Here is a 15,670-nt window from a genome sequence, read left to right on the forward strand (position 1 = left end):
TGGGTTTACTGGTTCAGAGCACATTAAGATTCTTATTCCTCTTGATAGAAAGTACTAGAATGTTTCTCAGAAGGATTCCATTGAAGGTTTTTTTAAGCATAATTTTGATATGTGCACAATGGCATTTTACAAAGCTTACAGAGGCAGTTAGGAAACTAGCACAACAGGATATCCTAACTATAGTCTTACTGTTGCTTTAGAAATTCCACAGGTCTGACTTCTTTACACTTGGGAAACCTGGTCAGAATACTCCAGATTTAGACAGTTACACCTTCAAGCAGTCAGCTTTTATACTCATCCATCATACAAACGATAACAACGCCCTTCATATTGAGTCCTCGTCGCTAACAGATGGCCCCTTTGTGTATACCAGCCTGGTCAAGGTGTATCATTTTCCGAAAACACTAGTCCTTTGGGCAGCAACCACTATGACAACAGGGATCTTATGAATGAAAAGTGGTGGGCTACTGGTCTTCTACCACAAACTAAATTACCAGCTTTAGGCTTACATTAAAATTCTAGTATTTGGGGACAAACAGCATCAGAATTTGCCCACTACCGACAGTTTTTATAAAAGTTAAATGGAAAAGTCTCTGGGCTAGTCTGTTGTGTACAAAATTTTCCTAGGGGGCACTTTTTAGAAATCACTAAATGGAAAATCACCAGAATGGAGCTTAGAGAAGTCTGGTTCCTGAGTCATTACTGGGCAGATATAGTTCTCAATCTTGCATGATTAAAGATCAGAGGGTGATGGATGGAGCAGAAAGAAGTTTAGGGTAGGATGGAGCATCATGGAGAGAGGTTGTTTGAAGGAAACCAAACTTGCCTTCAAAGCACATCCACAACTTTACTTTGGTTATCTTGGAAAATAATGTCTTCTTACCTGCCAATTAGGGCTGATGGATTTATTATTTAGCACCTCCTAATTTGAAGTACTTGAAGCTTCAATATTAAAGCTGACTTTTCTTTTGTGGGTATCTGCCTATTCACTCTTCTTGAGTTTTGCTGAATTACCAGTTTGAAACTTGCGGCACTGATAGACTCTCACTTCCTAAAGATTGAATGTCTTCGGTGTGTCCTAGATCAAGCTCATCAAGCCTTCCTAGCCTGCAGAAATGCTGCTTTTGGAGGAAGGCTTGTGTACAGACATGGCTGACACCCAATGTGTACAGACATAGCTCACACCTAGGGTAACGTGTGCAGATAGCCCCAGGAGCTAGGGACCTGAAATCTGGAGATTGTGTTGTGCAACAAGATTGCAAGCCATTTCTCTGGAATGCACTTTCCTATAGAGCAAAGTGCGCTAAAAGATACCAGGTGTCAGCATGGTTCCTAAAAATTAAGGACGGGACATTTGTCAAGTTCCCAAAGGGTATGATACTGGACTTGGACAATAGACAAACGAATCCTTCGGAATCTTAAACAAACAAACAAACAAACAAACAAACAAACAAACAAACAAACCAGAAAGAAATAAACCAAAATTCTTTCCCAAGCTACATATTTGTAGGATGTCTGTTACTTTTGCCAAGCGCCACAGCGGTTGGCGAGGTCTCGTACTACCCCACGAGCCGTGGGCCTGCAATCCTAGCGGAAAAATCCCGGCCTTTCTAGGACCTTGCGGAAGAAGCGTCCCAGCCGAGTTGCAAAGCCGATTCTGGTGGCCGCAACCCCGGCTCGGGCGGGCCAATCAGAAGCCGCTTTTGCGTAACCGGATGCTGAGCGTAAGGGCCGTTGGTGCCTAACGCAGCGGTTACTTAAAGGTCCGCGCAGGCGCCACTACGTCGTGGTTCTCGGGTGGGCGTCTGCGGAGCTCAGTAGTCATGGCCAGCCACATCGTGCTGTCTACCGGCGCCAAGATGCCCATCGTGGGGCTGGGCACCTGGAAGGTACGTGCCGTGGGGCGCACGTTCCGCGACTCTCTTCTGGCTCCGCGCAGCCTGGGGCGGGACGGGACCTGGAATGACCCTCTACGGTCTCCGCCGGCGACGTCCTGTCTCCGAGGATCTTCCCGGCTCCTGGCGGGCTCAGGTCGGCTCCGCCGGGATGCGGGAGCCGAGGAGCGCCCGGCGCTGGCGGGAGGGTCTTCGGAGTGGGCCCCGCGGAAGGCAGCCCCTGTGGACAATTGGTGGGTGGAACCGCTACGCCGGACTTTAAATCTGATCCCAGCTGGAAAATCACTAAAAGGGACGGAAGGGAAGGGGTGCTTCCCGATTACCTGCTGCCCCGGCTCCGGGCATGGGGGTCGGGAGGAGCCCGCGAGATGGAGCAGAGAAAAAGACGGGGGGCGTTGAGCGCCTGAGTTCCTCTCTTAAGGGCACTTGTTGCACCACCCCGTTGTCTGCCTTCTAAATTGTTTGTCCTTAAATCATTTCTGTTTTTCTCTCTCAGGAATAAGGTAAGCCCTCAAAATAAGCCCGGAGACTGCAGATAATTAAATTAGGTAGCACGAGTTTGCCTAGGACCCATTCATTTTCATGTCCCCAGGCGCGCAGGGCTGAACTCCTCTACCCCGGCATGGCACTTGGGGGTGTTGTGTGCCGGGCAGAACTCCCGAAGAGAATCTAGGGATGGGTGGTTACCCCCCCGTGGGAAACTGTCGGCACTATTAAAACTGGCTCCGGAAATCTGAACACCACGGAACGTCCCTAAGAAATGGTGAGGAATAAAATGGATAGGCTGATTATCTGAAAATTAGGGGGCACAGAAGGTATTAATGGACACTGGGGCAAAACGCAGTATTTTTAAGCCGCTTATAAGTTAATTGCAGGTATTATATATTACATTCCACAGCTATGACCCACGTTTTCCCAAGAACTTTGAATATGGGCCTGCGCATTGGGTATTTATACATAGACAAGGAAAGACAAAATTGCGTGCCCTGTGAAATGGTTCAAAATGGAACAAAGGATGGTGTTTACCTTAAACCTGCAGTTGAAAATTAGTAAATATAACATGAATAAGAAAGGGTCCTAGAGTTGCCTCAGAAACAGAAAGTGTTTCTTGGCTAAAGTGATCAGAATATATGTAATTTTTGTGTTTCCTTCAAAAAGTCCAGTGGTGGCCCTAAGGGTGTGATTGAATTATGAGCATGATACAGAATTAAATTCCATCCGTTGCTGGCTGTTCTCTTGGAATGGATGTGAAAAGATGTTTTCTTGGCAATACCTGATTACAATTTCTGTAACGATGTAGCTCACAGACATGCACATATAGCTGGAACATTAGTTCCACAGAACAATACTTAGCCTTACTAGGTGGGACGCATTCTGAAATTTGTACTCTATTTTGTGTTTTCAGAAATTATGGTCCAGACCCTAGGCCTCTTGTTTGGAAATCACTACTCTAGGCTACAGGAGGAGTAAAAGTTGATAAAAGTAGATTTTTTAATCATTCACCTGAGCCCCGAAAAGCCGTCTGTTTATTTAAAATAACATTACAGAAATCTGTACATTCAGATCATTCATTCTGCAGACTGAGTTCATTGAGGGCCAGGGTGGTGTCCGCCTCATTCACAACTATTTCTAGCACTTTTCACGGTGGCTGGTAAATAGCAGGTGCCCAAAAGATACGGGTTGAATTGATACGAAAAAGTAAGATAACTTTAGGTTTTGGGGGGTGAGATAGGCTTGTTCTGAGTTGTGTGCGCGCATGATAGGGGAGGTGACAGTGAAAAAAATGGTATAAGTATAGGCTTGGAATAGATTTCTTTTTTTTAAGTACAAAAGTTCTTTTTTTAAGTACAAAAGTTTTATGGTTAGTGGCTTAGTCCCTTTTACCCCTCTGTGCACGTATTCCTTCAGAGATGCTGGACAAAAGATGTGGTGACCTAAATACCATTCGCTTGTTTTTGTGAGAACTCAGGGAGATCCTGCAAGGGGCTGCAGCTCCTTATTGTCATGGATCTTTCATGTCACGAGGGCTGTGTCATACCGTTCAGACCCTTCTCTGGGTCTGCACCCTTCTAGCCGAATAAATGACTTAAACTGAAGCAGGAAAAGAAAAGTGTTTGAGGTGGGGATTTGTTGACCTAAAAAGGACCTCAGTTGTACCAGATTCAAGGATATAAATGATGTCACCAAGAGAGGTCTCTCTCAACCCGTATCTGTCTCTCGTCCCCATTTTTCTTTGGCAGCTCCTGGCTCTCATCCTCCCACTACGGTGAGGTCCCACCACAGTGAAATCTTATTTTGGCAATTCCAACTAAAGTCCAAAGATTGAATCTGGTGATCCTGGTTTGGGTCACGTCTCTGTTCCTGCTCCAGTGGCTGTGGCAGACGCAGTGCGTGACTAGGCTGGGCCTGAGGAATGCACCCACTCCTCTGCCCAGGGGTGGGGCCTGGCACAGTACAGGGCTCTGCGGAGAAAATCCATCAGGGTGCCCTTAAGTCTGAAGAAAATTAAATGCATGCTGGGCAGTTTCCTCCCTTGGGTCTCTCACTTGTTATCTTTCTTTGGAACGGGTGTGCTCTGCTCTCAGCGACAGCACTGCCCAGGATGCCACAGAGAGGTTGTGGTAATTACTGTCTTCTGGATATGCCGAGGTGCTCTGCTGTCTGTTCCTTGAACCATGGAGGGTGGAGAAGGCTGCAGGTGCAGCTTCTGCAGTCCTCCAGGGAAATAGGAGATTGCCAGATCATCTGACGATGTTCCCTGATCTTACACCTGAGGTTAGCGTTGCCACCCCGCCTCCCTGCTCCCTCCGTGGTGGTGAGCAAGGTCACGGTGCTCACAGGCTCTGGTCATGCATTTGCTCCCATAGCCCTGTGTTCTGCCCCCCTCGCCTGTTCACAACAGCTGATGTCAAAACAGCAGATGTCCTCAGCTGCCGATGGCCCTGGGGAGTTTTCCCTTTTATTCTTTTCTACCCCAGCTCTTCAGAGGAATGCGCTCTATTCATTCAACAGTCCGTGGCGCACATGTTTGTTTTTCACCTCTGTGGTCTGAGCAGCAGATGGAATAAGTGTGCAGTCAGTGTGGTTGAAGCTCAATGGCTATGCAGAGACCTCTGCCTCCTCAACAGCCAGGACCCCACACCTGTCCTGGTCACTCAGATGGTTTGGGCACAGACACCATTCAGTTTTCTTGCAGCTCTGACCACGCACCGTATGGTGAGCTTCAGGATTCTTCAAGGCTAGACCTTTGAATCTGCATCAGTAACATTCTTGACTTTATGATAATCTCCCAGAACTGCTTAAAAACAAGTGATTGCCAATCTCTGAATCCATGCACCAAGGAGAGAGTAAAGCACAGGCTGAACTCGGAAACCAAATGGGGATTGGGTAAACATTCGCAGCGATTTTTGAAATATTTTGAGCTATTTGTTGGAAATGGTATCCCTTATTGTTCTGGGAACCTAATAGAATCAGAGAATGGAGTGGTTTTTATCCAGTGGTTTGTAAATCAACAGATGTGAAGAAACAAGGAAACGGAGTGGCCTTGGCACATCTTTTGAAAGTGATGTGTGCTGCTCTGAAGTCGTCGTCAGATTATAATAAAACTAAGCAATGTGGCACTTCACCTCATTCCGTCTGAGCAAATAGTTTAGAATCTGCTTCAGAAACGTTCCTGGGCCTTCCACAGCTGGCCTGCCAGGAACAGGCGCTTCAGTCAGTAGCGGGCGGCTCACCCTGCCCTGCTCCCTGGGTTGTGAGCAATCGACGTGTTCTGTTTCGTTTTGGGTTTTCACTCCATGCCTTGTGTTTCGTTTCCTTTCAGTCCCCTCCGGGCAAAGTGACAGAAGCTGTGAAGGTGGCGATTGACCTGGGGTACCGCCACATTGACTGTGCTCATGTGTATCAGAACGAGAACGAGGTGGGGTTGGCCATCCAGGAGAAGCTCAAGGAGCAGGTGGTGAAGCGTGAGGACCTCTTCATCGTCAGCAAGGTGCCGCTTTGCAGGGGAGCCTGTGGGATAGGGTTCTTGTCTTTGTTTATCCAGTGGTGGCATCAGCTTCGGGGCCAAAGCCATACTCTGGGGCCTCTTAGTACAGCTACAGTTATCACCCGGCAGACGATTCTTCCAGGGGAAATGTGTTGACTCAGGACTGTAGAGGGTTCCAGAGCTCGCCCATCCATGGCTGTCTGTTGGATGGTCATTCCGTCTGGATCCAGTGGTCAGAGCCCCTTTCTTATGAGACTGAGGTTGTGGGTTGGTGCCCCTTTTCCAGGGACTTATTTTTGAGGACGCAACTTGCTTCCCATCTGCAGACTGGATCTCTGTTGCTGGCCACCATTTTTTTACCTGGAGGCTGTTGGTGCCCAGAGGAGGACACCTGGTGGGAGAGTGAGGCTGGCTCCATGAAGACCAGCTTAGCGGGAAGATAGCCCTCAGAACTCACGTAGGGCCTCGGGCTGGCGGGATGACCTGTCCAGTCTAGTTTTTGCCTTTAGTTTGGCCCTTCTAAGGGGTATCCCTCGATCTGATTATCCTACCTTCCTTTGGAAAGTTAGGATTCACGGTGTGAAATGGACTCTCCTTGCCCACCATCTGTAGCATCACGGTGACATAGGTGGGTTGTGGGGAGAGGAAAGTGAATCCTCCAGCTTCGAGCGTCAGGCTCCCAGCCAGGAGACAGCTTCCTGCGCAGCAGTAATAAGATGTGTTCTCTCGTTGGCTTCAGCTGTGGAACACATATCATGAGAAAAACCTGGTGAAAGGAGCCTGTCAGAAGACGCTCAGTGACCTGAAGCTGGACTACCTGGACCTCTACCTTATCCACTGGCCGACGTGCTTCAAGGTATGGGGCACAGGGCTCAGGCGTAACCTAGGACGTGTTGTATCCTCCCTTGTTAGCCGGTGGTGAGTGGTACACGCTCTGGGTGTGTCCTCACTGCTCAAGGTACAGTCCCTAGCCCAACAGCAGGGGCAGCACCTGGGAGCTTATTAGAAATCAGTCTAGGGCCCCACGCAGGGCGTCTGAATCAGAACCCCCGGAGACTTGGAGGAAATTTGAGGAATACTGCACTCTGGTACTCACTGGGTCATTTGGTGATTGTATAACTCACAACTTTGTGACAGCCGACATGGCTCGCGTGACTCTTCCATACACAGCCATAGGTATCAACAACTATCTCTGGCCCGCCCACCCGCATGTACGCACGTGCACATTCATACCCTGCACATATGCGTCATCCTGTGGAAGCCTGAGGATATTTATTGGCAGCGCGGCTCTTTTACACAAAAAGAATCTAGCGTTGTTATGCCCTTTGCCTTCGTTCTAGCCACGGGCTTAGGTTTCTGTTTTGTCAGCCGGAGGGAAAATGTAGGTTTCACTCGATAGCTCCGTTTTATTGCGCGGGGGTATGTCAGGACCTGAGTTTCATCTTTTGTTTTTGATGATAAGCCGGCGGGGCGCGGCAGGGTGACGGTTGTGTAGGCTGTGGTCCATTCCAGCCAGGATGTGGACCTCATGAGCCCGCATCTTGAGCCCTTCCCCAGCCTCACACTCCAGTCCATGGTGGGGTTCATCTCACTGACCAAGAATTAATCCTCCTCCATCTCACGTCAGCTCCAACGCATTTGTGAGAATAAGTGTCTGGGGGCTTCAGGAGTTGTCTGCCAATGTCTTTTTCACACTGACACACAGATTTGCCCTTGTTTATCTTCTAAAAACTCAGCCAGCTCTTATAATTTAAAATATGTTTAGAATATGGTTCTCAAAGATGCAGCTCCCCCAGCAGGCTTAGGAGGGGCTGTTACTAATGGTTTTTTTTCGTTGTAACGACAGCCTGGGAACGAGTTTTTCCCGCTGGATGCCAAAGGCAACGTAATTCCCAGCAGCACCGATTTTCTGGACACCTGGGCGGTAAGGCAGCCCCTGGGTTTGCTTTCTTCTTCAGGGCTGGTTTCCGGTTGTCCTTGTGAGTGGATGAGGTGTGACTGATCTGCTCTGCCGTTTCTGTCACTGCATTTTGTCCTTCTGTCACTGCTTTTGCTCTTCCTGTCTCATGAAAGCCAGCCTGGCTCTTGTCTTGGCGTCTCTTGGCTTCTCAAAGGTCTAACTTGCTGGCACTGGATTGTAAGGGCAGGACGGGTGCAAAAGATACTTCTCATCCTTGTCCTTTAGGACACATGTCAGCAGCCAGCAGACCCTCTTTTGTCTTTAGGCCATGGAAGAGCTGGTGGACGAAGGGCTGGTGAAAGCTATCGGAATCTCTAACTTCAACCATCTCCAAATCGAGAGGCTCCTAAACAAACCTGGCTTAAAATACAAGCCAGTGGTTAACCAGGTAAACATCCCACAAGAACGCTGGCGTGTGTGGCAGACTTTTGTTGTTAATGGATCCTGGCAGTTATTTCTTATCCGTGGCACCCAGGGAGCAGCCAGGCGGCCAGCCCCGGGGCACTGACAGAGACCTCATTTATGGTTCAGAACAGTAGTGACACGTCTGGGAGTGAAACTTGCGGGAGAGGAAGGGTTTGAGCCTGGCTTGTGATGGCTCAGGGTGGCACAGATGAGCCCCGCGTACACAACGAAATCCTTAGACCTGTCACAGTTGATAAATGGCCAAAGCCAGAAGAAACCCTCAGGGCCCACGGCCACAGTACATGGTAACAAGATTATTACTATTAACGTCTATTAAGGCCATGAGCTGGGAATTGGAGGCCGTTGTTACATCATGTCTGGGAGACAGGACATTGGGTAAACCTAAGTTTCTATCTGGTGGAGAAAGGGACTTAGCATGGAGAGACTGCGTGTGTGTCCCATGACCTGTGCCCACAGTGCTGCCACCAGCCCTCTTGTTTGCATTTGCAGATCGAGTGCCACCCGTACCTAACTCAGGAGAAGTTAGTCCAGTACTGCCACTCCAAAGGCATTGTGGTGACTGCTTACAGTCCCCTTGGGTCCCCCGACAGGCCCTGGTGAGTTTCCATGGGACTATGCTTTCTTATCAGCTGGTGACGATTAGAAATGGTTAAAAAGAAAAATTCAGCATCAAGGAAAATGCTTCTAGGGCCGATTTGCATACCTTCCCGGGAGCCTCTTAATTGGGTGGCCTGGCTGGCGTTTCTAGTAGCAAGCGGCCTGCTCTTTTTCCAAAGGGTTGGGAGGTTGTAACCAAGCTTCAAATCAGGAGGACACTGGCGGGCTACCCCCTGAGGTTGCTGGCTGCCTCGAGTGGCAGTGATGATAGCTGTTCACATGAGCCATCTTCCTGTTTTCAGGGCCAAGCCTGAGGACCCTTCCCTACTAGAGGATCCCAGGATCAAAGCAATAGCTGGCAAGTACAATAAAACCACAGCCCAGGTACGGCCATTTCCAGGCACTCATGATTATTCCCAGAACTTCTGTATTTGTGGTGGTCCCAGTAAGCCAGGAGGGAGAGGTGACTGAGCCAGTCAAACCCTCCCTGGATGTGCAGCTTGGGGTCCTGGGTTGTACAGGCCACCAAATGGAGAGCTAGAAGACTTCCGTGGGGTCTGGGAATAACAGGGCCTGACCCAGTTCCTTCCCAGGCTGCTGCGAGGGTCAGCAGTTGCTAACTGTGGGTGAAAGCTCATCTCTGCCTTCAGAAAAGCACTCACTGAGCTGCACAGGGAACGTTCTTTCTCCCATGTGACAGTGGACAGTCGCCTGCAGGTAGTACACCTGAGAGGAGACATGGAAGCGCATGGCAGGGTGGCGGAAAGCAGGGCTCTAGGGCCAGGTCTTGAGTGCCACCCTCCCACTCGGTGTGGGGGTGACCTTAACGTCCCTGCACCTTGGTTTTCTCACATGTCAAGTTACGGAATTCCCCCCTCGTGGTTATGGATGCGTAAGACTAAATGAGGTAATGGTATAGGGTTCCTGGTGTCCAAACGCACTCGGCACGTCGATTTGCAGGTTCTGATCCGGTTCCCCATGCAGAGGAATTTGGTCGTGATCCCCAAGTCTGTGACGCCTGAACGCATTGCTGAGAACTTTCAGGTAAGGTCCCGGCTGGTCAGCCCAAGCTTTCCTGGCAGGCTCTTCACAGGACCTCTCATCTCGTCCCTGGAAAGTCGCATGTGGGAGCCCCACCCTTCTGTCACTCTCAGTCAGGGCGCCAACCTCAGTGAGCTGTAGGGCCCAGCAAGGACTTGGGACAGTGGCTCCTCCCGGGTGGAGGTGCTGTGCCTCCGTGGCCCCCGTATGTACACACCCCTATGCTGCGGCTCCTCGGTGATTGACGCAGGGTTGGCCCTGAGAAATGCTGTTCTCTTAACACTGCCTGGGTTTGCATCAGGGCTTTGGTAGTTACTGTGCCTTGGTTTACCCATCTGTAAAATAATACTGATTTTGAGGGTTGTCATGAAGATTAAATAAGAGACATCAAAGGAAGAGCTTCACACGATGCTTGGTACCTTAGTAAGCACTCAGGAAACGCTGCTGTGCTGGTGATGAGTCTGGGGACTGCAAAGACCCCACCCCACAACGGGCAGCGCAGCAGGGCTGGAGTTGGGGCACCAGTGAGGGCCCTTGGAGCACTGCCAGAGCAAATGAGCCAGCCTGGCCTCACAGCCCTCCCTGCCTGCCTCATCAGTGGTGGGGGGTCCGTGTGGGGGAAGAGCTGCTCCAGGTGGGTCCGGACGCCCGTGAGCCTCTGCTCTCACTAAGCCAAGCAGCTCCACCACGGCCACGCCATCTCCACCTAAGCTTTGGTTCCGAGCAACTTTTTCCACAGCGAGCAGCTGGTTTTCCCTGGTCCACTGGCCATAGGCTGTGGCTGTGACACTTGTTGTTGGTCACCTGGGAACCTGGGTGAGTCCCTGCGAGGAAGGGGAACTTATTATGTAGTAGGGGAGAGTTTTCTTCTTACTTCAGCTGTTTTTAACTGTATTTTTTCAAGGTGTGAGGAAAGGAACATTTTTAAATGACTGATCTCAGAGTACTACATTATTTTATTTCACCTCTTACTAAGTAGTCCTTGCACATTTTTGCACATTTGTAAACACAGGTCTGCAGCAGACTTTCCTTCTGCACATTCTGTGATCACCTGATGCCGACGGCCTGCCCGGTCTCAGCCGGTGCTGCTTAGGGTCTGCCCGCTGGCCAAATTCTCCCGGGAGGACCGTGGTCTTCCTGCAGATCATTCTCCTGATATACCTTTCTTGCCCTCTCTGTCAAACCCTTATTTGGCTTCTCAGGCCTGTCTCAAATCCTTTGATCACCGCCTTCAGTGCTCCAGCTGGAATTTATTCCGTGTTTCCCCGAAAATAAGACCTAGCCGGACAATCAGCTCTAATGCGTCTTTTGGAGCAAAAATTAATATAAGACCCGATCTTATTTTACTATAAGACCAGGTTTTTTTTTACTATCATATAAGCCCGGGTCTTATTTTACTATAATATGACCGGGTTTTATATTAATTTTTGCTCCAAAAGACACATTAGAGCTGATTGTCCAGCTAGGTCTTATTTTGGGGGAAATACAGTAATTCCTCTGAACTTCCTGAATGCTGTGTGCAGTGTCTTTCATACAGTATGCAATTAATTACTCCTTGTATTGTAGCTATTGTCTGTCCTTTGCTTCATTGTAAACTGAGGCAGAGACACGTCTTATCCATCTTTGTGTTCCCTGGTGCTTAACCACAGTCAAAGTACGTAGCAGTGGTCCTGAAATGAACTAAATAAAGAGGATCATTTTGCTTGGAGGATCTAGAAGAGAAGGACTATTTTCCTTATTCCCTACAGTACCCAGCCAAAACGTGTGCCTTCTCTGAATAGTCATGCAGTACATTTTCTCTGAGTTGAGTCTCCCTTTCTCCTCGTCCCCACACAGGGCAGCAGCCCATCCGTGGACCCGCACAGAACTGCTGGGGTCGTCTGTTTGTTCTTCACTTGCAGAGCTTATTGGATGTTTTTTTCTTTTAGGTCTTTGACTTTGAACTGAGCACGGAGGATATGACCACCCTACTCAGCTACAATAGGAACTGGCGCATCTGTGCCCTGGTGAGGTGAGTGAGTCCCGGGAGAGTATTAGGTACTGCAGAGCAAAAGCATCATTCCTGAAGCCCAGGTCCTGCCATCGCAGCGCTTCCGACTTTGGCACATTACCTTGCGTGCTCATCCATGTGCCACGACAAACATTTAAACCTGTGCCAGCTGAATGGCACACAGCCAGAGGGAAGATGCCAAGATACCTGCTCTGGTATCTCCTGGTGCAGGTACTTTGTTGGCCTTGCCCGCAGTAACCACATGTTTTGACATTTAATTTTCAAATCTCAGTGGCTCATCTGAAACCGGAGGATACCAGGTAGCTCCTGTCCCATCTTCCTGGAAGAATTTCCTTGGGATTCTCTTAGCTGACAATGACTTTAATAAAAAGGCATTAGTAGAAAGACCGTGGTGCTTGGGGCACGAGATAATCCCCATTCTGGCGCTGATAAGCCACTTGGCTCTTGAAAAAGTCACTCGACCCCTCTGACTGGCAGTCACCTACCACCCTCCAGCTGCGCATTCGCTGGTTCCTTGTGTCCCCTCTGATGTGTAGTTTGGATTCTGAAGGCGATGGCAAGGATGGTCATTTGTTGTCTCTTCCTACCAGTACAATAACTACATAAAGCTTAAAACTCCTTTTCTTCTTTCAAGAAGAAACATCCCATTTTCCACTGGAGACCAAAAACCTCCTCTCACGATTTTTGTTGTCTGAGCTCTCTGTTTCTACTCTGTCTCCTTGAGTTTAGTTAGTTCCTCTTCTAAGCCCAGTTCGAGCCTTCCCTAAGACAGGGTACGGTGCTCTGTCTATCCGTTTCTGAACTTGCTGTGCTGGTGACTCTCACCACTGCCCCTGGCAGACGGCTGCCACGACGGCACCTTGGACATCCGCTGTCCTTTGTTTCAGGTGTGAACATGCCGGTGAGCGTGTTGCCGTCACACCAGGGTCTCAGATTCCAAACAGGCCACAAACAGAGTTTATCACTGGCAGCCCCAAACCAGGGCTCTTCCTGATGTCCCTGTTTGGGTTCATGGTATTTAACCTTTAGACACTAAAATCCCTTTTGGATCCAGTGGACAAGAGAGAAGAGAAGTGAATCATTCACCAAGTTTCATCTGTTCTGCTTTGAGCATCTCTGTGTCATTCATTTAGCTCTCACTCCCTTCCCACTGCCGACACAGAGTGTAGAAGCTCTCAGGGCTGACAGACCACAGTGGTCTTTTCCCTGGTTCCTTTGCAGTTACCCTCTCTTCATGCTCCCGTGCTAGTCTAGAATCTGCTGTGAGATTATTCTGTGGGCTACTGATGTTTAAGGGAGAGGCTGTCTCCAATATTCCCAGGTCACCCAGAAAGCTTTTTCTAACTATACATATACATACATATACGTTGCCTCTTTTCTGGCTGTTATTTCGACACTGAGCCCCTGCAGCTAATGGCAGTGTTATGTGCCTCGGTTTTGATAGGATGCCAAAAAAAAAAAAAAAAAAAAAAAGAAGAAAGAAAAGATAAGAAAAAAAGCAGACGGTGGGGGAGCTTTTGAATATTTGAATAAGAGTTACGTGCTCCAAGCTGGGTTCACCCTGGGTCTTTCACACTCTGCCCAGTCAGTCTTTTCAACATTAATGCCGTTACATTCCCAGCACAAGCCACTGACCCTGCCAGACGGGACTGTGAACCCAAGCAGACACAACTGCAGCTCTCCATGCTCAGTCTATGCCCAGCTTGTTCCCTCCTTCGTGTTTCGAATCCTGGGCTTACTTCAGCTCCCACTGAGGCTTCTGGAGGTGATGGTGCCCTCTCGCTCCATGACTCGGAGCACTTGCTGTGTCACACGCACAGACTCTTACCATCTCTTACGTTATCATCACCCTCTTATGACAGTAGGATGCTCTGCGGTCCTGCCAGCTAGACTGAGTTGCCAGGAGGCAGGAATTGTGTCTTGCTGCTCTGTGTGCCCAGGCACAGGCTGGGCACAGAGGGGGTGCTGTCTGTCTCGCATGTGCCAGTGGATGAGAGCCTGTGGCAGAGGAGTCTGGAGGGCGGGCTGCTGTCCCAGGTGCAGGTGCTGACCCATGACCTGAGTCGCAGAACTGACTTGTGGCCTCTCGGCTGCTCTTTCGGCCTGAAATGAGACACTCGCCATTTCTGTCTTTTTGTAATGTGTGATATTTGAAATCTCTTCTTGGAAAGCTAACGTATTCCTCTTTTCTCCTGACAGCTGTACCTCCCACAAGGATTATCCCTTCAAGGAAGAGTTTTGAAGTTGTGGGTGCCTGCTCTTTTCCCGCCTCATTCTCCCTGTGTGTAGTGTAGTCTGTCCCTCTGCAGTGGGTCAGCGACCTGCTGACGAACCAGCGAGGGCTCGGCCCGCTTGGGGTAGCATCTGAAGAGTAGTATCAGTAGATTAGAAGTCTCTTCCAGTTTTCTTTGCCCTTTTTGTCCAGCTGGGGAAAATACAGCCTCCATAACCATTTTCTGACGAAGTTGAATCTACAAAGTGAAGAATAGTGCCACTAACAATTGGGTTTTGGCTTCTTGGAATTGGGTTATCCTTTCAGCCAAACTTCTTGCCTCAAATAAAAGATACTTTTGTGAGCTTAATGCTGTTCGTTGTTGAAATGATGGATGCTGTTTTGATTTGTTGATACGATTCGCCTTCTGTCCCACTTGACTTTCACCCCATTGATCCCCATAAAGCAGCCTTTCAGCTCTGCAACAGGAATGAGGACTTGGCCCCTTTCCTTTTAGTTGGGGGCCCCCTCACCCCAGTACTGGACCTTTAGGGTGCTGGGTCTCATCTGGCTGCACGTTGGAGTCACCTGCGGAGCTTTAAATGTTGGTGATGTCTGTCTGGACCTTGCCCCTGGTGACGATCTATTTGGTCCTGGCTGTAGTCAGGGCATTCAGAGCTTGCAGGCCCCCCGAGGGATTCTAGTGTGCAGCCAAGATGGGAGCCACAGCTTTAGGGCCAAGCCAGGACATCAACCTATTTGTAGTTTCACAAATTACTTGGTTGGTCGTCCTACCTGTGAAGGCTGAAGTCCTGTTTACTAAACGGCACTACTCACAAAAAACTGCTTTCATGAGCTCATTGTCTAGTCCAGAGGGAAGAAAAGCATCACTAACTGGCATCCAGTCAGCTTGGGCGGCCATAAGAAACCACCACAGGCTGGGTTCCTGAAAGAACAGAAATCTCACAGTTCTGGAGGCTGGAAGTCCAAGATCAGGGTGGCTGGGTTCCGATGAGCGTCCTTGTCCTGGCTTGTAGACAGCTGCCTTCTTTCTCACTGAGTCTTCCTTCACATGACAGAAGGATTGAATGCTTGAAACAGGCTGTTTTAAACTTCCTTTTTTACTTTTACAAATGCTGCTGCTGTTTTTATTAACGTTCCTTTATCCAGAATTAAATTGCCAAAGCCAAAGAAAAGGATGGGATCGACAAGTGTTGGCCTCAAATTTCACAAAGACAAGTGGTTTTGTTACTGATACCGGATGACTATAGCCCCTAATTATTTGGTGGCATTTACTGCTTTGCAGGTTAGCCACATAAGAAGTAGTTGAACAGCAGTGGTTACTAGGCTTCACCCAGCAATGATGGAGAGCACCAGGCCCCTGAGCAGCTAAGGTGGAGCCAGGTGGGGTCCCAGGACCCACCTGCTCACTGCTGTCCCCACCTGGCAGCCCTAGGCCTCCACCCCTTTCTGACACCTGCTGGTCACAGTGGTCCAGTTTCGCCGGCTGGGGAGGCAGGTCCTATCTTACGTCAAGTTA

The 15,670-nt window shown here is 49.2% G+C and overlaps 1 protein-coding gene across 1 annotated transcript; it reads left to right on the forward strand.

Annotated features, from left to right (window-relative positions):
* Window positions 1-1,721: 1,721 nt before the first annotated feature.
* AKR1B1 (aldo-keto reductase family 1 member B) lies at window positions 1,722-14,518 on the forward strand. The gene is made up of 10 exons (XM_033099261.1): window positions 1,722-1,889; window positions 5,719-5,886; window positions 6,623-6,739; window positions 7,730-7,807; window positions 8,109-8,231; window positions 8,759-8,865; window positions 9,169-9,250; window positions 9,827-9,910; window positions 11,836-11,918; window positions 14,118-14,518. Exons 1-10 carry the CDS (start codon window positions 1,824-1,826, stop codon window positions 14,158-14,160), a joined length of 951 nt encoding a protein of 316 aa, XP_032955152.1. The 5' UTR covers window positions 1,722-1,823; the 3' UTR covers window positions 14,161-14,518.
* The last annotated feature ends 1,152 nt before the right edge of the window (window positions 14,519-15,670 follow it).

This window comes from Rhinolophus ferrumequinum, chromosome 26 (genome assembly GCF_004115265.2).
Source record: "Rhinolophus ferrumequinum isolate MPI-CBG mRhiFer1 chromosome 26, mRhiFer1_v1.p, whole genome shotgun sequence".
Taxonomy (NCBI): domain Eukaryota; kingdom Metazoa; phylum Chordata; class Mammalia; order Chiroptera; family Rhinolophidae; genus Rhinolophus; species Rhinolophus ferrumequinum.